The following is a 22157-nucleotide window of genomic DNA, read 5'->3' as shown; positions in this document are numbered from 1 at the left end:
TTGGGAGGGAGCGAGCGCGGGGGCGGCGGTGCTCGGCGCTGCACGCGGGGTGGGAGGGAGCGAGCGCGGGGCTGCGGTGCTCGGCGCTGCACGGGGTGGGAGGGAGGCGAGCGCGGGGCTGCGGTGCTCGGCGCTGCACGCGGGGTGGGAGGGAGCGAGCGCGGGGCTGCGGTGCTCGGCGCTGCACGGGGTGGGAGGGAGCGAGCGCGGGGCTGCGGTGCTCGGCGCTGCACGCGGTGCGTTGGGAGGGAGCGAGCGCGGGGCGGCGGTGCTCGGCGCTGCACAGGGGTGGGAGGGGGCGAGCGCGGGGCTGCGGTGCTCGGCGCTGCACGCGGGGTGGGAGGGAGCGAGCGCGGGGCTGCGGTGCTTGGCGCTGCACGGGGTGGGAGGGAGCGAGCGCGGGGCTGCGGTGCTCGGCGCTGCACGGGGTGGGAGGGGGCGAGCGCGGGGCTGCGGTGCTCGGCACTGCACGGGCTGGGAGGGAGCGAGCGCGGGGCGGCGGTGCTCGGCGCTGCACGGGGTGGGAGGGGAGCGAGCGCAGGGGCTGCGGTGCTCGGCGCTGCACGGGGTGGGAGGGGGCGAGCGCGGGGCTGCGGTGCTCGGCGCTGCACGGGGTGGGAGGGGGCGAGCGCGGGGCGGCGGTGCTCGGCGCTGCACGCGGGGTGGGAGGGAGCGAGCGCGGGGCTGCGGTGCTCGGCGCTGCACGGGGTGGGAGGGAGCGAGCGCGGGGCTGCGGTGCTCGGCGCTGCACTGGGGTGGGAGGGGGCGAGCGCGGGGCTGCGGGTGCTCGGCGCTGCACGGGGTGGGAGGGGTGCGAGCGCGGGGCGCCGGTGCTCGGCGCTGCACGGGGTGGGAGGGGGCGAGCGCGGGGCGGCGGTGCTCGGCGCTGCACGCGGGGTGGGAGGGAGCGAGCGCGGGGCTGTGGTGCTCGGCGCTGCACGCGGGGTGGGAGGGGAGCGAGCGCGGGGCGGCGGTGCTCGGCGCTGCACAGGGTGGGAGGGGGCGAGCGCGGGGCTGCGGTGCTCGGCGCTGCACGCGGGGTGGTAGGGAGCGAGCGCGGGGCTGCGGTGCTCGGCGCTGCACGGGGTGGGAGGGAGCGAGCGCGGGGCTGCGGTGCTCGGCGCTGCACGGGGGTGGGAGGGGGCGAGCGCGGGGCTGCGGTGCTCGGCACTGCACGGGCTGGGAGAGGGGGCGAGCGCGGGGCGGCGGTGCTCGGCGCTGCACGCGGGGTGGGAGGGAGCGAGCGCGGGGCTGCGGTGCTCGGCGCTGCACGGGGTGGGAGGGAGCGAGCGCGGGGCTGCGGTGCTCGGCGCTGCACGGGGGTGGGAGGGGGCGAGCGCGGGGCTGCGGTGCTCGGCGGTGCACGGGGTGGGAGGGGGGGCGAGCGCGGGGCGGCGGTGCTCGGCGCTGCACGCGGGGTGGGAGGGAGCGAGCGCGGGGCTGGGGAGCGAGCGCGGGGGCTGCGGTGCTCGGCGCTGCACGGGGTGGGAGGGGGCGAGCGCGGGGCGGCGGTGCTCGGCGCTGCACGCGGGGTGGGAGGGAGCGAGCGCGGGGCTGCGGTGCTCGGCGCTGCACGGTGGTGGGAGGGGAGCGTAGCGCGGGGCTGCGGTGCTCGGCGCTGCACGGGGTGGGAGGGGGGCGAGCGCGGGGCGGCGGTGCTCGGCGCTGCACGCGGGGCGGGAGGGAGCGAGCGCGGGGGCTGCGGTGCTCGGCGCTGCACGGGGTGGGAGGGGTGCGAGCGCGGGGCGGCGGTGCTCGGCGCTGCACGCGGGGTGGGAGGGAGCGAGCGCGGGGCGGCGGTGCTCGGCGCTGCACGGGGTGGGGAGGGGGCGAGCGCGGGGCGGCGGGTGCTCGGCGCTGCACGCGGGGTGGGAGGGAGCGAGCGCGGGGCTGCGGTGCTCGGCGCTGCACGGGGTGGGAGGGGGCGAGCGCGGGGTGGCGGTGCTCGGCGCTGCACGCGGGGTGGGAGGGAGCGAACGCGGGGCTGCGGTGCTCGGCGCTGCACGGGGTGGGAGGGAGCGAGCGCGGGGCTGCGGTGCTCGGCGCTGCACGGGGGTGGGAGGGGGCGAGCGCGGGGCGGCGGTGCTCGGCGCTGCACGGGGTGGGAGGGGGCGAGCGCGGGATCGGCGGTGCTCGGCGCTGCACGCGGGGTGTGAGGGAGCGAGCGCGGGGCTGCGGTGCTCGGCGCTGCACGGGGGTGGGAGGGAGCGAGCGCGGGGCTGCGGTGCTCGGCGCTGCACGGGGTGGGAGGGGGGCGAGCGCGGGGCGGCGGTGCTCGGCGCTGCGCACGGGGGTGGGAGGGAGCGAGCGCGGGGGCTGCGGTGCTCGGCGCTGCACGGCGGGTGGGGAGGGAGGCGAGCGCGGGGGCTGCGGTGCTCGGCGCTGCACGGGGTGGGAGGGGTGCGAGCGCGGGGCGGCGGTGCTCGGCGCTGCATGCGGGGTGGGAGGGAGCGAGCGCGGGGCTGCGGTGCTCGGCGCTGCACGGGGTGGGAGGGAGCGAGCGCGGGGCTGCGGTGCTCGGCGCTGCACGGGGTGGGGAGGGAGCGAGCGCGGGGCTGCGGTGCTCGGCGCTGCACGGGGGTGGGAGGGGGGCTGAGCGCGGGGCGGCGGTGCTCGGTGCTGCACGCGGGGTGGGAGGGAGCGAGCGCGGGGCTGCGGTGCTCGGCGCTGCACGGGGTGGGAGGGAGCGAGCGCGGGGCTGCGGTGCTCGGCGCTGCACGGGGTGGGAGGGGGCTGAGGCGCTGGGGCGGCCGCGCGCTCGCTCCCTCCCACCCCGCGTGCAGCGCCGAGCACCGCCGCCCCGCGCTCGCTCCCACCCACCCCGCATGCAGCACCGCCGCCCCGCGCTCCGCCCCCCACCCACCCCGCGTGCAGCGCCGAGCACCGCCACCCCCGCGCTCGCCCCCTCCCACCCCGTGCAGCGCCGAGCACCGCAGCCCCGCGCTCTCGCTCCCACCCACCACGCGACTTCGGGCTTCCCCAAAGCCCGCGTGTCCGCTGGAGAGCTTGGGATTCGGGCGTCCCCACTTGAGCTTGGCCTACGGGCCCGCGCTTGATTCGAGCCAGAAGGCGAGAAGCGATCCCGCGTGTACCCAAAGAGCCTCGTCTGCCTGGGTCCGAGCAGGGGTTTTCATTGAAGCACAGAAATGAGGGTTGGAGGGAGCTGAGGAGTCACGTCTAGTGCAACCCCTGCTCCCAGCAGGACCAGCCCCAACTACATCATCCCGGACACGGCTTTGACTACTCACGTCTTCAAAACGTCCAAGGATGGAGACTGCTCCACCGCTCTGGGTAACCCCGTCCCAGTGCTTCACCACCCTTGTAGAGAGAGTTTTTACCTAATGTCCAACCTCAACTTCCCTTGCTGCAGCTTGAGCCCATTGCTCCTTCTGTTGTCTGCCCCCACTGAGACCAGCCCAGCTCCATCCTCTTTGCAACCCCCTGCAGGGAGGTGAAGGCTGCTATTCAATCCCCTCGGTCTTCTCTTTGGCAGACTCAATCAGCCCATTTCCCTCCTCCTCTTTGCACGAGGCCCCGTTCCTCCCCCCTTGCAGCCTGCGGCAGCGAAGGTCCAGGCACTTGTGCTGCAGAGCCCCATAAAGCAGAATGTCAAATGAGTCCAGCGGAGGGCAATGGAAATGGTTGCGGGGCTGGGGGACAGGACTTGTGAGGAGCGGCTGAGGGAAATGGGCTGATTTAGACTGCAGGAGAGAAGACTGAGGGGGGATTGAATAGCAGCCTTCAACGCCCAGGGCTGTCATAACAGTGGGGACCAACGCTGGCTCCAGCCTCCATCACACCAGCGCCGGCTGCTGCTGGCGGCTCCCCCTCCAGCTGGATTTGGCAGCGCTGCTCCAACCAGCCCAGCTCGTCCGTGCACGCAGCAGCCCCTTCCTTCAGTGCTTAGGGGAGGCCGGGCAGGCGGCGTGGCAGAGAAGGCAACTGCTTCTGGGTTTTCCAGCCATCGTCCACTGAGGTAGGTGAACGAACGGTGGGTGCCTCCGAGCAGCGACAGGCCGCGTGCTCCCCACCACGCCGTGCCCCTTTCCTCCGGGAACGTCATCTCCTGCTGGAGAAGTGGCTTCTTTTGCAGAGCCGCCAGATACAAGACATAGCCCCTGTCCAAACCGGGTAAGGTTTATAAATCTTTCCCAGGACCGCTGCCACCACCGAGGCTCTTCCCATGCTGGGAGCCGGGGTATTGCAAGCAGCCCCCGCTCCAAGCATGCTCTGAACAGGGTTGACGGACACGCGGGAGCTGGCAGCCCCACCGGGCAAGGGGTCGGCGGTGTTTACACCACCGAACAGCCCAAAGTTGCTCACAGACCTGCCCCAGCGCATCAAGAGCCCGGAGATGGTGCTTGGGGACCAAGGTGGGGAAGGAACTGCAGGAACAGACTGAAAAGGAGACCCGGGAACGCCGTGGGCATCCCCGGAGCCAAGCTGCTGCAGGCTAATCCCAGGATAAAGCGGGAATGCTGGAGCTTCGCTACCCGGTGCTCCTGCAGGGCTGCCGGCCCCGGGGTCCCGAGCGCCAGCAGCGGCAAAGCACCTGCCTTCTGAGAAGGGCTTTATGCCAGCACGATAAAATAGTGATTGTTGTGTGTGCCACCAAACAACTTTGAGGTAAAAAGCCTGTTTTGACTTTTCTCTGTGCCTAACCTGCACAAAATGAACGATTCCACCCAGGAGATCCTGCCACACCTTCAGCTCCCCTGTGAAATATGAATTTGCATGTCTACCTCGGAGAACTTTTACAATCTCGCCTCTCTCCTATGCCTGATGAAGGGTGAGCGTGCCCGAAAGTGTGCAGATAGATACAATACCTCGTTGCTCTAATAAGAGATAGCACTTCTTCCACAAGTTTTGATTTCTTTTGCCTCTAGATCAATACAGCTACAACCTGGATACCTGACCAAGCTCTCTGTGGGTATAAAGGCTGATGAAGGGTGTTTGTGCCTGAAAGCTTGCAATGAAAGAACATTTTTTTGCAAAGATCTTGTCGTTCTAATAAAAGATACCATCTCTACTATGAGTCCTGATTGCCTCTTCGATCTTTATATTGGCATTCAGGGCCAAGCTAACACCTCCAAATGCAATGCCCTTACTTCCCAGGGATGCTGCCCCTGTGCAGCTGATGCATTGCCCCTTTGAAGGCTGTTTCCAAGTGTGCGGTCACCCAGAAGCTGCTGAGGAAGGAGGTGTTTCCAGTGCAGAGAGATGTGCGGTCTCCCGGTAGAAACCTGGCCTCTCCCCTCAGGGTGTTGTTCTCCAGGTTAAGCACCTGGGTACTTACTGGTGCGCTTCTGTGGTTTTGCAGCTGAACGCCAAGGCTGCAAACAGCTGCTTTGCAAACAATCGGAGCCTTCCTGCTGCTTCTCAAAACCTCTGTGGTCACCCACGGGGTGCAACCGTCCCCCCCGTCTGCCAGGTCTCCCTAGAGTCCTTGGGTAAAACCAACAGTGCTCGGGATTAAGTCCAGAGGAAAGTAAAATAAACTCCCAGGCCGCCTTTCCAGGCAGGCATCAGGAGCTGTTGTGACATTGGATCCACCCACACATGCACACCCCCCAAACCCCCGCCTGGCAAAGTCAGCCTTGGCCTGCCACTGCCCAGGGTCGGCCAACCCAGGCCCGTGCAACTATCTGCACTGACCTGAGGCTGCGGCGAGGAAGGAGTAAACGGGGCCCTTGGCCGGCCCTGGGGGAGAGGTGCGAGTTGCAAGAGCTGCAGGGCAGCTTCTCCACTCCCTGCTGCCGAAGCCCCCTCCCAGCCCACAATCCCCACGGGGTAAATCAGCATGACCCCCTCCCCACGCCACGCTCTCCCAAGTGCACGGGGATGAACAGCTTGTGCACCATGGATCTGTGAGAAGACACAATCCCGCCGATGCAGCAAAACCGAGCAAGGGGAACCCGCAAGGAAACGCCGCCGTAATCCATGTAAATGGGCCTCGACGGGGAACAGAGAGCCTGGGCCTTACACAGCCACAATTAAGGTGGCTTGTGTTAACGGACACAGCGATCATCACCTCTATGTGAATGGATTCAAGGCTGCAGCCCTTGGGGGCACGGGGCAGCTCTCCTTTCTGTCCCCCACACTCACTATGTCCTGCCCGGCATCTCCAGCACCAGACCTCTCCTCCCTGCTCGGACGCTTCCCTCTCCCCAGAGCAAGGAGCAATGGGCTCACACTGCAGCAAGGGAAGTTGAGGTTGGATATTAGGAAAAACTCTCATGAGGAGGGTGGTGAAGCACTGGAACGGGTTACCCAGAGAGGTGGAGGAGTCTCCATCCTTGGAGGTGTTTAAGACAACCTTGGCTGGGATGATGTAGTTGGGACTGGTCCTGCTCGGAGCAGGGGGTTGGACTCGACGTGACCTCCTGAGCTCCCTTCCAACCTCCTTTTCTGTGTAATACATCCAAAATGGGAGTAGCATTGGGAAGCACATCTGAAAAGCAGAAGGAAGCGCCTGGAGCCCAGCTGTGCAGCAAGACAGGAGCAAAGCAAGCCTCTGCACCGAACCGAAGCATGGAGTCCCCTTCCGCTGTTATGGCACCAACATCTGGGCTCTGCCCGAGGGAGACAGTTGCTGGCCTTGCTGCTTTCCACACCCACACTGGAGATTTAGGAAAATATTTGCGTTGTGGGACCGCAGGCGAGCAATGCGTTTCTGCAGCCGAGCCAGCACAGGCTTCTGGGACGCCGACACGAAGGCGAGCAGCAGCTGAAAAGCAGCTCGCTCCCAAACCTATGACTTTGCCTGTGCCCAAACGCGGGCTGCCTGCCCCCCCGCCCCCCAGGCCAGGAACAGAAAGGGGTTAACATCACAGCCCAGGAAAGCTCTGTGGTTAGTGGTTGCGGTTTCAGCTCCCACGCGTGGCCCATGAGCAGGGTGGCCTGGACGTGTTGCCTTATCCCCAGGCATCGCTCACCCCTGAGCACGGTGGAAAGGGAAGCAAAGTTTAAAGCCCAGCCAGAGCGAAAGGGGAACACCCTGCGCTCTCGCTATTTATAGCCAGTCATTCAAATCCCAGCAGTTTCCTGCATTGCTTTCTGCCTTAATCATCCGGAGACAACTGCCCCCGTGCCTGCCTTGTGGGAGGATACACGCATGTCTTCCCTCCCTGCAGGGAAGGACACATTCCTCGCCCCCGACGCAGGGAAGGGGCCATGGCCCAGTGCATGGCAGGGTCTTTTAATTATGGCCGTGACCTCCCAGCATCCAGGTTTGCCCCAGCCCTGCTTTTCCCCTAGCTCCGGTGCTAGGGTGCACGGGGCTTTTTAACCCTCTCCCCACCCGGGTGACAGTGGGAGGCAGGCCGGCCTCAGGCAGCCGCTGCATGTTCTGCCGGGCACCTGCACCCCCAAAGAAGCTGCACAGGGAGACTGCCAGCAAGATGGAGGGGGTGAGGGGTCTGGCGGTGCTGGTGTAGTCCAGGCTGCTGAATCCTGTTGCAAAGAGGATGGAGCTGGGCTGGTCTCAGTGGGGGCAGATGGCAGGACAAGGAGCAGTGGGCTCAGGCTGCAGCAAGGGAAATTGAGGTTGGAGATTAGAAAAACCTCTTGCACTAGGTGGGTGGTGAAGCACAGGAAGGAGTGAAGTCTCCATCCTTGGTCCAGCTAGATGGGATGATGTAGCTGGGGTTGATCCTGCTTGGAGCAGGGGGTTGCACTAGCTGTGACTTCCTGAGCTCCCTTCCAGCCCTCCTTGTCTGTTATTTCTAATCGAGAAGTTTGGGAAGCAGAAGGGAGCTATTACATCCGTCTGCCCTGGCACTGAAGGGCCCAAATACATGACTTTTACCTCATCCCATTGCAAGCAAGGAGCGGGCAGTCCTACCCTGGGGTACCTCGCCAGAACCCGGCGCAGAGTGAGGTCAAGACCAATCAGGGGTAAATCTACCCCAGTTCAAGTTACATTAATGTAGGTGTCATATCTATTCTGGAGCTGCTGTTTGTTCAGTGCAAATAAGCTCTTACAGCTCCCCATTGCCTAGTCGCGAGGAGTTGTAGCATCTACCCAGGGGCAGAGGGCAGCCGTTTCCTCTGGGCATAAGCGTGACATCCAGTGTCAGCTCCCTGGGTGTTAGTGTCATGTGTCCGAGTGCAAGCAGGGAAGAGAAGATTAGTCCTGTGCGCCTACCTCATCCTGCATTGCACCAGTGGTAAAAGTGCATGCACACACATGCCTGCTAGCCCTGTGCATGCAGAAAGGAGGCGCAGACACATACCCACAGGTCGCAGGCGTGCTCCTATACCACGTACCCGATTGCTGCCATCAGTGCCTTCCTCGTACTTTTTTGCCCACGTTATTCTCTGCGCTCCCAGGCGAGCAGAAGCCGGTTTAGAGGAGGAGCTGCAGGGGGGCTGTGTTGACATGCCGTGCTCCTGAACCAGCTTTGCTCCATGTTGGCCCGAGAGGGGGAAAAAAAAACAAACAAACCAGGTGCCAGCTTCTGCAGAGCTAAATTGGGCAAAAGCAGGGCTGTCCAGCTGGCTGCTGTTTGGTATTATTAGCATTTGTTTTCTAGCAGGGCTTGGAGGCGATGGCCAACCCTGGGGCTCAGAGCAGGAGCACGTTGTAGCTAGTCCTAAGGAGACAGGAGGTGCAGGGTGCCGGTGCTGCAGTCCTGGCCTTGTCCCCCCACACAGGGAAGCCAGGAGCAAGCACGAGACTGATGGAAAATGATAAGGGGTGACAAAAACATCAGATCAGGGGAGCAAACAGGAAGGAGGGCGGCACGAGCAGCAGGTGACATAAGGAGGTGCCCAGATGGCATCTAAATCTCACCCTTTGCTAAGAGCCAGGGGTAAAGCAGCTCTCCCTCCAGGGCAGGGGCCCAGTATCCTGGACCTGAGGCTGTTTTGCTGGGTCAGGAAGAGTGGAAGTCAGCCCCCATGAGCTCTCATTTATTGCCTGCCCAGGCAAGCGGGCACTTGCTCCGTGCCGGAGACCCTGGTGCCGATGGTGCCTGGAAAGACGAGTCCCTTGCAGCTCCGTGCCGTGCTGCCCATCCATGCACCGTGATGGGAAACTACATGGACCAAGCAGCAGAGATGCTGCAAGCCTGGAGCTGAACAACACACCCACGTGTGCCAGCTCGTGGTGATCAGTGCGTGTTTGCTTGTCAAGGGATGAGTGGGCAATTCATGCATTCAATGAACCCGTGTCCCTCTCCCCTGCACTCACTGCGAGTTGCTCCTCGAACGCAGTCCAGGGAGGATCAAGGATTCTGCTGGGCCAACTCTCAGTCGCTGCCGACCAAATAAACCAGCCGCTGGCAACATGGGAGCGTCACCCAGATCTCAGTGCAATCGCTCTTCTTCGCCTTCACACTCAGCCCGAGACCCCTGCACGCTCCATGAGTGAAACCCTGGCCACGCTGCCTCAAAGGGAGCTTTGCCACGAATTGCGCAGCCCAGCATCACTAGGCTTCAAAGTCAACGCGCCTTTGAGCCACATCCCAGGCTCTTTGCAAGCATCGCCGCATGCATTTCCAGCAGGGCCACATCCTGCCTCTTCTCTTCACGTCCATCCTGGGCAGGAACATTACTTTGCTTTAAACCAAAGCTTTCATTATTTTTATTTATTTTTTGTTTCCCAGCATCCACTGCCTCAGGGCCCAGAACCTCTTTGCCACGGTCACATAATCTGAGCCTTGTCTTAATACCTATTTAGCGGTCCTAAATAATGGAAACTGGATTACATCTAACGCCAGCTACCATTTAGCTCAGCGTTATTAAATGGGATTTTTTCCTCGGTCGTGTCAGAGGCCATAAGCAACAATCGAACCATTTGTGCTTGCACTGGTGTACGATTAAGTGCCCCGCTCTATCCCTCCCAGCCAAGAATGAAAGATTGCCCTGTCTAATTGACCCCAATATAGAAGTACGCGCAGCAACAGCTTCCTCTCACCCTGACCCTCTGCCCGGATAACAAGATTTTGATTGTGTCCAGCTGACCCCGAGGAAGTCTGTTTTATTAGCTGCCGGTGCGACAGACATGAACGAGCACGGCGCTGCTTGGCGATGGAGGACTGGCAACCGCCAATCCATAAATACCGCCTCTAATTTTATACCTGGACTCATCTCCTCCACGCTAGGCATGCAGGTCAGATATATCATGACCTAAAAATTACAGGAGGTCACAGACGTACGTGATATTTAGCTTGTTAAAAGCAGAGATATGCTGCAATGTTCCCATCCCGTTTCCCTGGCCTATTTCTACTCGGGGTCGGTGGTGGCATACCAGACGCAGCTAAAGCACAGCTCCTTCCCCTGGCCCCCCGTTTCATCGCAGGGCCTGTTGCTCCGTGACCCAGGCCGTATCACACAAATAAGGCATCGGTAACCGGACACAGCGCCCCGTGCGCGACGCCGCAGCAGAAACGGCTTTGAACAAAATAGCCCCGGTCCCCCGAGTATGCGGGGCGGCTGATGGAGACCCAGCGCGGGCTCAAGTTAGAAAGGAGGCGGCAGCGATGGGAGGAAGGATTCCTGAGTCTGGAGGAAAGCATCCGGCAGGCCGAGTGACTATGATCTGAATTGCTGCCCTCGGGTTTGTTCGTGCTTGCAAAAGCAAAGGACGAAGGGCACGGGTTGGCAGACAAGCAGACGCACCAGCCCCCTTTGCCCCGCGGAGAGCGGAGGAGTCGGGCCATTTCTCTGCTGCTCCGTTCGCTATTCCCACTTCCTCAGAGGGCGAGCTGTGAAAACAGCCCCCATTCGGCCACACTAAACGTCCTCGTGCCCGTGTCCAGTTCCACCAGTGATCCCGATCACTCGGCTTGAGGGACGTATCCTGACCCTCAGCACGGACCGCTCCTACGAGGCACTTGTAGGTGCACGCACCCAGACGCCGCCGTGTCACCTCCCAAGCCCCGAACAAAAAAGGGTAGATAGCGTCGGGACGAGACTTGGAAACAAAGCCGCTCAGCGAGGAGCGCCCGTTTACGACAACATTTTGGGAGCGACCTTTTAATCTGTTCGAATCCACCGAATGTGCACGGGGCCGACTGCGTTCGTCCTGGTTTGCTACTCAAAGTCGCAAGTCAAACGTTTTACAGAAGTCTCTTCCCTCAACATTACAACCTCTCCCAGGCTCCCCAGGCGCTCTGCCCCACAAGGCAGGGGGGAATTTCCAAGGGTACCCGCTCACCTTGCTGCTCCTTGGAAATCCTCCCTCTCAACTCCTGTTTGTCTTTAAAATGCCCCGTAAGCTCTGCAGAGCAGGGTCCCGGCTCTCCGAGACACTTGCACAGCACCCGACTCCTCTCCCACAGGCCAGATGCCAGCAATCTGTGATGAATACCACGGACAATCATAGTCCTCATTAAACAGGATTGGTAGCATTGCCTATTGGCATATGGACAGAGACTCATTTTTTCCCTGTTTTTTCCCCCCCTATGATCACAAAAATAGGCCTTGGATACCAAAGCCATCTATTCAGCAATGCAATGATTAATGGAGAAAGGTAAGTAATCATGAATTAAGAATGATTGTTATTACATCGTTTGGTTAACCTACTCTTCAGATTACATTTTGAATGTTTCATTTTAAAGCTTCATGGAAAAAAGCCTGGGGATTCTTTGCAAAGCCACAAACCCCAAAGCACGCGTGCACGCACATGCACACGCTCCTTTTTCCTCAAGCGAGTTTGGTTTTTTTCCCATGCAACTTCCCCGTGACAAGTCCCTGATGCAGGTGGGGTTTTCCTGGCTGCTTCTTGGCGGGGGAAAGTCCCTGCACTGTGATATCAGATCCAAACCGAGTCCTTCCAGGCCTGCGCATGCAAGAACCGGACGTCTGAGGAGCACGGCCACGCGTAACAGCCGAGGCAGGCGAGCAGGTGGGGCAGCAGGGCTCGCTGAGAGGATAGTGGGGACCCCGGGCTGCTCTCCCCCTCCATCCCATCTATTCAGCAGCACAGCAGTCCCTGCCTCCCCGCAGCTGGTGCCGACACTCACCCCTGCAGCTACCGCTAGTGAAAAAGGCTGCTTGGCTCTGGGCGCTCTGCACAAGGCCGGGGCAGGCGGGACGCCCCATCCCCCACCCGGTACCCGTACAGCATGCAAATCCCTACAGGCACTGAAATTCCCAAGGGAAGAGCTGTTGCTCAGTGCCGATTACAACGGAAACATTTCCCTTCGGGAACCGGCCTCCAGAGCATTCATTGCACTGTGTAGCGCAGCCCACGCCCTCCTGCACCTGCCCAGCTGTGTGCAGCCAAGGGAACCCCCCGGTGCTACTGAAGGCAGCTGCCGAGCTGGGATTGTCCCTCCAAGATGCTCCTAGGAGGCCCCGTGCTCCCAGACATGAAGCTCTGGGGGTCCAGGGCAGAGCTGCCCACCCAGTCCCTGCAACACAACTGGGGCCCCGTAGAAGACCCTGGGGCCAGCTGGACCGGGGGCCTGAGCGGCACTCAAAGGCGAGTGCAAAACCTGGCCCAGTTTCCTTCCTGGCACAGAGAACAGGGAGAGCGGTAGGAAAGGATTTCGTTTTGGGGCACCCCTTCGGTTTGGCCTTGTCTAGGCGGGTCCCACCTGGCTCCTTCCCACGCGGCTCATCGCTACTATTGCCCGGGCACTGGGGAGAAGCACAGAGCAAGGCCCTCAGGAAGCTGCAGCTAAACCCAGGCCTTCCCTGAGCATCCTTGACACGGCCTCGTCCACTCCACTCCTAACCCTGCGGTTGCACAGCTCCCAGGAGCAGTGCCCCAAAACGCTAGGTCGAGTGGGGGTGCTGCGGGCCTTGCCCATGTCCTGCCAACTGCCAGGACAAGAGTTCAATTAGAGGTGCCAGGGTGAGGCCGTGCCCCTGCTGCGGAGGAAGTCCGTTTCCTTCCTGACCCCAATGCAGCGTCGATCTGACCCTGAGCGCAGGGGCAAGACCCTCTCGCCAGCACCCTCCGGGGTTGGTGCCAGCAGGAGCCTTGGTACAGCCCAGTCACCTAATGAGGAAGGCAAAAAAAAAACCCCAAACCACTGTCCTTGATACACTTGCAACAAGAGGGGGAAAGAGTCCTTCCCGGCCAAAAGTGGCAACCAGCAAAGTTAAGAGGCCTGGGATAAGCAGCTTTTCCCACTACCCACACTGTGCTTGGTCACATCGCAGCCACTCCGGGCACGCGAGTCACAGACCTGCGGGACGGTTCCTGCAACAACATCGCTTGTCCGTGCGACTGACCCGTCAAGTCCTGGCTCCGAAGCTCCGGGCTCAGTAGCTCCGTGGACGACTCTCAGCTTTCTCCGTCTGACAGACCCTGCCAGGCTGGAGGATCGGAGCCGGCGGAGGTGAGCACGTGCAAACGGGCAGCTCACAAAGGGCTGGGCTCAGCTCCCATCCGGCACTGGTGTCAGCCCAAACTCAGGCCCAACGTGATGGGTGACTCGGAAAGCCCAGAGCCCTGATGTTTGGGGTGCAAATCAGACAAATGCTTCAACACCCGACCCTGGCTACTAGGCTTGCAGCCACCTGGCCTGAACTGGGATCCAGCAATGACGAGGGCAAGCACTACCTTCCTCAGCCAGAAAAGGAAGAGGCCTTTCCACGTTTTTTTTCTTTTTTCAATTCACAAAGGGCTCGTTTTTAGCCTTTTCCAAATATATGGGAACTCATGAGGGTCTATGGGATAAGCAGGAAGCTGCTACCGATTGCACAGTACACCCCCCATGCGTACACACACGCTGCTCCCACCCCACGCACGCACGCACCGTGCACAACCCTCCCTCTCCTCCCAAGCCTGACGACAGCCCCGGGCTCTGCAGGTGGATATTGTCAAGGCGGCCCAGGTGGTAACATGGGTTACAAAGCTCAGCTCTGTTTCCATGGAGCATGCGGTGATTGTGATAAGGGATGAGGGGGGAGTTCATTAGCCCTGATTACGTGGCAGGGCCTGGAGACGAGCCGGCGCTCCTGGTTAAAAGGAAATGGGGAATCTCACTATGCATCCAACCCCTCCCCAAAACCAAGCCACGGAGGATGGAGCAGCAGCAGCATCAGATAACACACCGACAGAGCTCCAACCTGCAATCTTGCTGGGATTAAACGACTACAAAAGCTCCTATAATGATCTCAGGGTAACCACCCCCTGGCAGAACCACCTGGAAGGCAAGGTGCATGCAAGCCTATGCCCCCCACCCCAAGGCAGCACCCTGATACGCTCACCTGCAATACAACTAAAGCAGCTCGTCTTCACTGCACCTTTGCCTTGGGAGCCTGCGTGTGTTGGCAACCCCCAAGCAAAACCCACAGGTTGCTGCTTGTTAATGCATCCCCTGCAAGGCGTTCTCCACTGCTCGCTACCTCTCTATGGAGGTCAGGTCACGATGAGGATGCTACCTCGCCACACCGGGCTCAGACCACACGCACCCACCCGAAGGGAAAGCAGCTGAGGACAGTGGGACCCCGACGGTCACGCAGCTGGCAGAGCCCCAGAGAGCCTCTGCAGGGAGAGGGCTGAGCAAAAGAGCGGTGGTGAAACCTGTGCACCAAAAGGGGCCGTGCGACTGGTCTGGAAGTGGAGCAGCAGCTGCAGGACATGGAGGCATTGAACCCAATGTGAACTGAGACAGAGAGCAGGGAGGATCAGGCAAAACCAAAGCTTGGAGTTGAAGCCACTGGTAGGGCAGAGCTGGGGTGGGGGTCAGAGGACAGCTTGCACAGCCCATTTAATGCAGCCCCTTTCAAGGACTTTGCTTTGGGAGGCTGCAGAGAGGCTTTGCAGCACCTGGTTGCAGCCTCCGCTCTGCACACAGCAGGCTGCACAACTGATACGCATCGCTGTTTCATTGCCCTCTCTTTCCTCCTTGCTCACCACAGTCCTGGCAGTGATGGGGAGGAAGGAGGACTCTGACTTGGGGATCCCAGCTCTGCCCCAGGCCTCCTCCCTGGCCCTCCTGCAATCCCCTGGATCTCGGTCCCCACCTGTAAAAGAGGAGATCTCCTTTCCTCCAGCACAGCGCCAGCCAGGACAACATACCCTCCTTTCACTGAACCTGGCACGTTTTCAGGACACTCGTTTATCCTGAATCAGGACAGGACATCCCAGACTGGAACATTTCTGTAGGTCCCAACTCCTGCAATATGCTCTCCCAAAAACCTGGAGCAGGGGGTCCCCACCAGCTCTGGCCATGAGGATGACGCACTGCAAACGGCAGGTACGCACTCCACAGCAGCGGGGGTAGACGTGCATTAGAGGGTCAGACGTGGATGCAGATTGAATTATTTGCACAAGCAAATTCAGAGTAATGCCCCCAAGTCTGTGCAGCATTCAACAGCAATGCTTTAAAAATCTTACCCTTGGGGATTGGCTTTCCATCAGCGTCTAGCGATGGAAATCTCTGGGTTAAATGCCTCGTCGGCGGCAATCCTTCGCAGTTGAGGATGATTGGCTTCTGCTTTATCCATGGGTCCAAAGATGGCTGATGAGGCCAATCCGGGATCAACAGGCTCTGTTGCAACTCAGGCACGTGTTTCCGTGCGGGGTGGGTGGCTCCAGACTCTTGCTTTGGTCAGCGACACGCTGCTTCTGCTGCTCTTGCTTTTCCATCTCCGGTTGACGTCGTGAGGTTTCAAAGTACCGAGATCCCTGCAGCAGACTCTTCCTCCGTCTGGTCCCAGGAGCTGATGTCGGTGCGTGAAGCGCGTGCTACAGCATCATCGGCATACTGGAGCTTGCCGACGGACATCATGGCAGTCCTGGTTTTGGCTCTAGCCGTGGTCTAGCCAGATCACGGGGGGTTGCAGCATCAATGGATATGGGGTGTACAGTCCCTCTATGCAAAGCTAGCACCAAATATTTCAACCCCTGCCATTGCCTTTCCTTGGACGACTCAAAACGACCAGCCCCCTGCACCCCTGGTCACCGGGAATGTTTGTCAGCTTCACAAAACACCCCTTAAACCCACATCCGAGTGCTCTGCTGCCTCCTCACAAGAACCCACGTGTATTTAGCTGCTGGAACAAAGCATTCGAGGAAAAAAAAAAAAAAAAGAGAAAGGATTTCTTTGGGTGATGTCTTTTATTGGACCCGTTATAGTTAGGAAAGAGTTAGACAAACTTTCGAAGGCAAGGCACTCCATCAGGTCACCCTAAGAAACCCTTGCATTTTGCATCATTCCTGAACCACCACAGTTACAGCACGCTTTAACACTAGCAGGGGGAAAAAAATAAAAAAGGATTTTGAAAACCAGCACCCTTTTTTGGTGCCGTTTCCCCTTGTGCTTCAGGACAAGCTAAGCTACGTTGGCTTCCCTTGCCAGTTATACTAACACAGCCAAATTACATTCTCCCACTGCTTTCCCCAGTCCAACCCAGCACGTTTAGACTGGTCGGGACGCTCCCCATTGCAGCCGGCACAGCGAGGCCACCCGCTCTAGCAGCATCACTCCAAATGCCTCCTAACCGAGACGGGGTTGCCATCCCCTCCAGCCTTCTTCATCTGCATCTGGGCCCTTCAGCTTGTGGAGGAGACAGCCCAGAGCAGCCCTGGATAAAGAAGATGGCGCTGGGCCACACGCTCGCAGGGGCTTTGAGCCATCTGCTCCTCACCGCCAGCACAGAGCGGCTCCGAGGTGCCGGGCTTGGCTCTCAGGAGGGTGCCCAGCCTGGCTTCGGACCATCGCGGACACCCTCCCCAGCACCCGTCCAAGGAGGTGTTGGATGACTATTAGAAAGGACTGCATCTCCTTCCCCTGAAGCATCCCTTGCTCTGCTGGTGACACCAAGGCACCCCGTAAATCAGAGCACCCCTCCACCCTCAACACAGCCAGCGCCGGCTGGAAGAACGAGTCCCACACCTTATCCAGACACCCCACAGCCTCCATCCTCCAGGGCCACTTTGCCCTGCAGGACAGACGTCTGTCTTGAATGCGAGTCCAGGATCCGAGCTGGGGTCAGCTGCAGGAAGTCAGGGCGGCATCTCCCAAAGCTGCCCTTCCAGAAGACGGCCAACCCCCTCCGGTTGCAGCCCCCGGACAGCGGGTGCAACCCATTTCCCTCCTACGATGTTCAACCAACCCCACTCAGCAGAGGGAAAACAACGCCGTACGATCCTGCAGCCATCAGGAAGGAAACCAAAAGCCACCGGGTGCGATTTCTGTGGGACCACGGGGTCTCCGGCCTGCCCTGCGAGGAACAGCCTCCGCGTGTGGTTCTGGAGGCTGCCAAGGAAGGGAGGCAATGTTCACGCTGACTGCCCCAGGTGGATAATCCACCCTGGATGGGCAGCATGGAGGCAAGGCATGGGCTTGTCTCTGCGGTCCCCGCACAGAGGCAGACCCCTCGTGCCCATCCAGCCCCAGCGACACCGGAGCGTGTCTGAGCAAGGGTGCACCCCTGCATCCGAGAGCCTCTTGCAAGGCTCAGACCTTCGCAACGAGCACAAAGCATCTCTTCCTGACCGGGGTCTGGGCACGGCCACGCGAGATCGTTGACAGCTCATTTGAACTCCACAGTCATAAATCGAGGAGGCAACGGCAGCTTTTTGGGTATATTTCAAAGTTTGCCTAAACATGTCATATCACAAAGGATTTCTCAGAAGGCCTAGCACTACAGCACCGTGAGCCGTCGCCACTCCGGGCTAGAATTAGGGGTGAAACGGGACGTCAAGGACTGCAATGGCCTTGTAGAGACCCTCCCCAGATGGGTGACTTGACTTTCAAGCCCAGGTTAGAAACTCCCCTCCTGGCACGCAGGCTGTCCTTGCATACCCCGCACACGGCACAGGAGGAACGTAGCTTCACAAGGCTGACGATCTGAGGCCATTTCACAGCACGGGAAAGTCACCGTGCCCATGCAGGGCATCCTCAAGCAATGGTGCTGCTCTTGGCAGGCCGACTCCTGAACCAGAAGCAGTGCAGGCCCTTCAGCCTGGCTAACTAGCACGGCTAAGTATCAGTGCCAATTAGCCTACCCTGAGCTAATTAGCCGGCCCGCGGAGCTGCATGGACAGAGCAGTGCAGCGTACTTGAAGACGGGGCCTGAATGAATGCAGAGCGATCCCGTTAGCAAAGGACCGTCCTCGTTCGACGCTGCTGGGGCGACACGGGTCGTGACCGAGCGGGAGGGAGTTTGGAGCTGGGGGAAACTGGAAGAACGACTGGTAAAAATCAGGCTCGGGGAAGTAACTGCTGGCATCAATTTGTTCAAGTGCTTTCTATAGAAAATGGCCATTTATGAAACTGAGGCTCTCCCCGTGTTCTTCCTTTTGTGGCTGAAAAAAAATGGAAGGAAAAAAAAACCATGGGAGAAGAGCCATTAAGAGGAGGTGAAAAGAAAACCAATAAAACTTTTAACTATATTTTTCATTTTCAATTTTTTTTTTTTTTAAATGGAAATCTGGGAGGGAGGGGAACAGACCTGCTTTCCCAGAGTGCACCAGGTTTTTCTTTTCCCCCCAAATAGGCAATTTCATCAAAAGCACTTTTGCTAATTAAAAAAAAAAAAGTCTTCAGCTAGCTTTAGAATTAATGACAGTAGATAAATTATCACCCGACTGACGAGTCTGTTATGAAATCCTTCCAGCTGTATTTCTCACGGGGCATGGGAAACCATAAGAGGGCTTATTGCTGACTTTATCAAATAGAAGAGCGAAGCAGGGAAAAAGGATGGGTTCGTATCCTGTTTCCATTTTGCTACGTGAAACTTTTTGCCCTGTGGCTTTAATCCCTGCCCCCTGGAAGAGTGACTGGAAATATTGGTCGGATGGATCGCTTGTTCTTGGAAAGCCTCTTGTGCGAATGCATCAGTTGGCCAAGCCCTTTCTTTCCATGATGTCTTGGCCGTTAATTGGGAATTAAAAGTGACAGGCAATTTCCAAATTGGCCAAGCAGACCTGGTGGCACATGGAGTTAGTTGCTCCTTCTTCATCCCAGGACAAGGCGGCACCCACAAGGAGCCGAGTGCTTTGGTCCTCCTTAGCTTAGCAGACCTCGTCTCCATTGAACAACTACTGCCCCGGGTAGCTATGCTGGCAGAGCATGCAAAAAGTCACCCCCGTACTGGGCATGGCCAGCAGAGCTGCATCACCACTGATGTAACGGATGCAGCTGGGCAGACCAAGCCCAGATGTGCTTGGGAACCGGCGACTGGAAACAGGGCTCTTCTTCCAGCCAAAGCTGCCTCTCCACAGGGCCTTTCCAGCACCACCGGGCCAATGCAAAGTTTCTAGAGCAGAAATAAGCCTTTGCTTCCAGACAGACCCACTCCAGGCATGAGAAGTTTTGCACAGACCAGCTGCTAAACTCAGCTCCCCACAGAAGAGCCAGCCGGGACGCGCCCCCAGGGACACGGGAACCCGCCCCATGGGGTGCCATGTGCGCCTGGCCCCCCGGCTCTCACAACATCAGGCTGTTCCTGCCAGTGCCTGCGGCTTCTTCTCTCCAACTCTTTCTACTTCTCTTGGAGAAGCCAGAAACCCAACCGAGCGGCATGGCGCGTGCCCCGAGTCCAGCCCTGCAACCACACTGCCAGCGAGTCAGACACCCCCAAGGACATGCACTAAGTGGCAACGTCTCGAGTCAAGAAGGGAGAATTCGACCCCGGACCAGTAAATGTTCATGTGGGCTTCTTACTGCACATGCTAGCTTCAGATAAGTGAACATCAGGTTTTTACCTGGGCAGGGAGAAGTTGGAGAGGGTGACACCAGAGAGTAACTTGTTCACCTGGCCAGGTGGAAAGGCCCCTCTCTCCTGCCCCAGCTCTGGGACAAAGCCCTGAACCAAGACTCGAGCAGTCGTTCACAGCAAACGTGCAAGGCTGCTGCTACTCCAGGAACCAATCCCACCGTCTCTCCGGTCCCAAAACGACCCTGCATTTCAGGGTTTCTGACATACAGCTGGAGCAAATCTCCAAAATGCATTTCTCCCCAACCCAGGAGGGGACACCGACTTTGGGCAAGAACAAACGCCATCCGCAGTAAGAGGATGCCCTTCACGGTGGTGCTAGCCAGCGCTAAAACTGGGAATGGAGGATTGTGCTCTGCCTACTGGCAGAGGCCTCGTTCGGAGTAGCCAGTCTATGTGGAAGAAAAACTAAAACCATGAAGCCAAAGGCAGAGATTGCGTGTCCACGGCACTGTCCACACACTGGTTGGCAGAGCAGAACGTAGGCAAGATCCTTGCACATGCCCTGCCTGCTCCGCAGCAGGGCACGAGAGCACGTGCTAACCCCAGACACGCAATTCACTCTCAAGGCACGTGGTGTGCCATCTACACGAGCAATGGGAACAGAAAACGAGACCGGCATCCCTTTGCTCAACAAAAACCACTGCAGAGACAGCAAGAGAACAGAAGTGATCCCACGTGCCTGGGGTCTTCGTACTGGGACCGCAGCAAGCAGAGATCACTCTGCATCAGATCCGGGCCTGCCCTTCCTCTCGGCGCCCCCTCCCAGGTTGGGAAATGCATTTCAGAGATCGTTCGAGCCTTATTTCAGAAACCCTGAAATGCAGGGTCATTTTGGGACCAGAGAGATGGTGGGATTGGTTCTTGGAGCAGAAGCAGCCTTATACGTTTGCTGCATCAATGATGGCTTGAGTCTCTCAGTGCAGGGCTTTAATGCAGGAAGGTAATGGACATGCAGGAAGAGGACCTCAGTTTAATTCCCAGTGGAGCAAGAGATCTTGTGGCTCATGGAGATGCTCAGAGAAACAGCATGCACTGTTTTACACCCAGATCCTTCAAGATGGGGAAGCACAAAGGAAGCCTCCATACTCGGGGCTAGAGGTCCCTTGCAACCCTGCAATGCTACAGCGATGATCTAGATGTTGCACAAACTGGATTAAAGAAGAACTTTAGTTCCCACCATTGTGCAAAACCGCACCAGAGATGAGACAAGGAGAGAAGAGGGAAAGGATTTGCCACCTGGAATACGTGCCCGAGGCTGCTGCTCTGCCTGGATGGACGTTTCCTGCCGTCTCTTCGGACAGCTGGGAACAGACCGAGCCATAAGCCAAGCGCTGCAGTCAAAAAGCCTTGAGCATGATCGTTAGGGAGGCTGGCACAGGGTTTGCTGGAGTAATGGCTCCCAGCTGAATTTCTGGGAGAAGCCAGTTTGGGTAATGCATGCACACCTCGAGGGGAGTGGGAAGCAGGTCCTGCCTGGCTTCGGAGACCCCCCTGCAGAGCAAGCCTGCTGCTTGGGGGTGCTCAGAGGACAGGCCCAGCCCCGCCGTGCCCCACCGGGCAGCCATGCTACCTCCACCTTTCTCGCATCGGGTCCACAAACTCATTCAATTCCTGCTCATCAGTAACCCGGACACGCAGGGCACGCAGTCCTGGCCTGACCCACAGCTGACTAAAGCTAGCGGAAAGGTGCTTGTCGACTCCAACAGGCTTGGACCGAGCCACCTGTGCAATTCCCAGGATAGACGTACCATTCCTCGGACCTCAGGTTTAAGCTCCTCACCTCCGATGCACCCGCCACCAGCCCCAGAATCACGCCTCAGCAATGCATCCCTCTCTAGTCACTTAACTCCCATTGCACCAGTAATCATAGACAAGAGACCTGCAGACAGCAGGAGCATCCCCAGGTGACTATCAAACCGGTCCAAAGGTCTCAGCCAGCACCTCAATTATGTTAGTTTGCCAGAACACAGCTAAAGGATTGCAAAACCACCCTTCATTTTTGGCCCTCTGTGTCCTTTCCAACAACACCGAGCTCCAGAAGCAACGTGCCCCCGGCCACAGGGCAAGCAAAGCAGATGCACACACCCAGCTGCACCCTGGCACAGCCCACCCAAAGCCAAACAACGCGCCCTGGCCACGATCACAGAGGAAGCAACAGACCGCCAGCCTCACCCGGAAGGATGCCATAGTGAAGCAAGGTGGAAACGGGTGATAATCGAGGCACCGGCCCCTGTCCTCTGTAGTGTCTCTCCTGGGAACACAAGCATCTCCGATCAGCCACTGCAGGAGGCCCGAGGGGCAATTGAAGAGCCCATCCAGACATAATAGCATTATAGCACAGGGGAAGAGAGGGACGGGCACTCAGCCCTCCGAGCCCCCATCTCCAGGGAGAAGGGAAGCTATGGAGAGCCGAAGCCGAAAGGGCTGAGGAACTATGCGATTTTTTTTATTCCGCTGGGCTGGAGCAAAAGCAGCGCGACACGGCGGGGAAGGAAGCCAAGCTAGGATACCCCCAGCCCTGCCCT

The 22157-nt window shown here is 59.3% G+C and overlaps 1 protein-coding gene and 1 long non-coding RNA gene across 2 annotated transcripts in view; one reads left to right on the top strand and one right to left on the bottom strand.

Annotated features, from left to right (window-relative positions):
- The window catches only part of UACA (uveal autoantigen with coiled-coil domains and ankyrin repeats), a 98507-nt gene extending 76563 nt beyond the window's left edge, over positions 1-21944 (bottom strand). Inside the window, exon 1 of the mRNA XM_059714508.1 lies at positions 21805-21944. Within this exon, the coding sequence (XP_059570491.1) occupies positions 21805-21819 (15 nt within the window). The 5' untranslated portion in view covers positions 21820-21944. The remainder of the gene's footprint in view (positions 1-21804) is intronic.
- Positions 2967-5030, top strand: LOC109283847 (uncharacterized). Its single transcript, XR_009455495.1, has 2 exons — positions 2967-3976; positions 4156-5030. It is a non-coding gene; the product is annotated as an uncharacterized LOC109283847 (long non-coding RNA).
- Positions 21945-22157: the final 213 nt, after the last annotated feature.

This window comes from Alligator mississippiensis, chromosome 11, assembly GCF_030867095.1.
Source record: "Alligator mississippiensis isolate rAllMis1 chromosome 11, rAllMis1, whole genome shotgun sequence".
NCBI lineage: Eukaryota > Metazoa > Chordata > Crocodylia > Alligatoridae > Alligator > Alligator mississippiensis.
The sequence above is the reverse complement of the archived record's forward strand: the minus strand, read 5'-3'. Positions and strand labels throughout refer to the sequence as shown.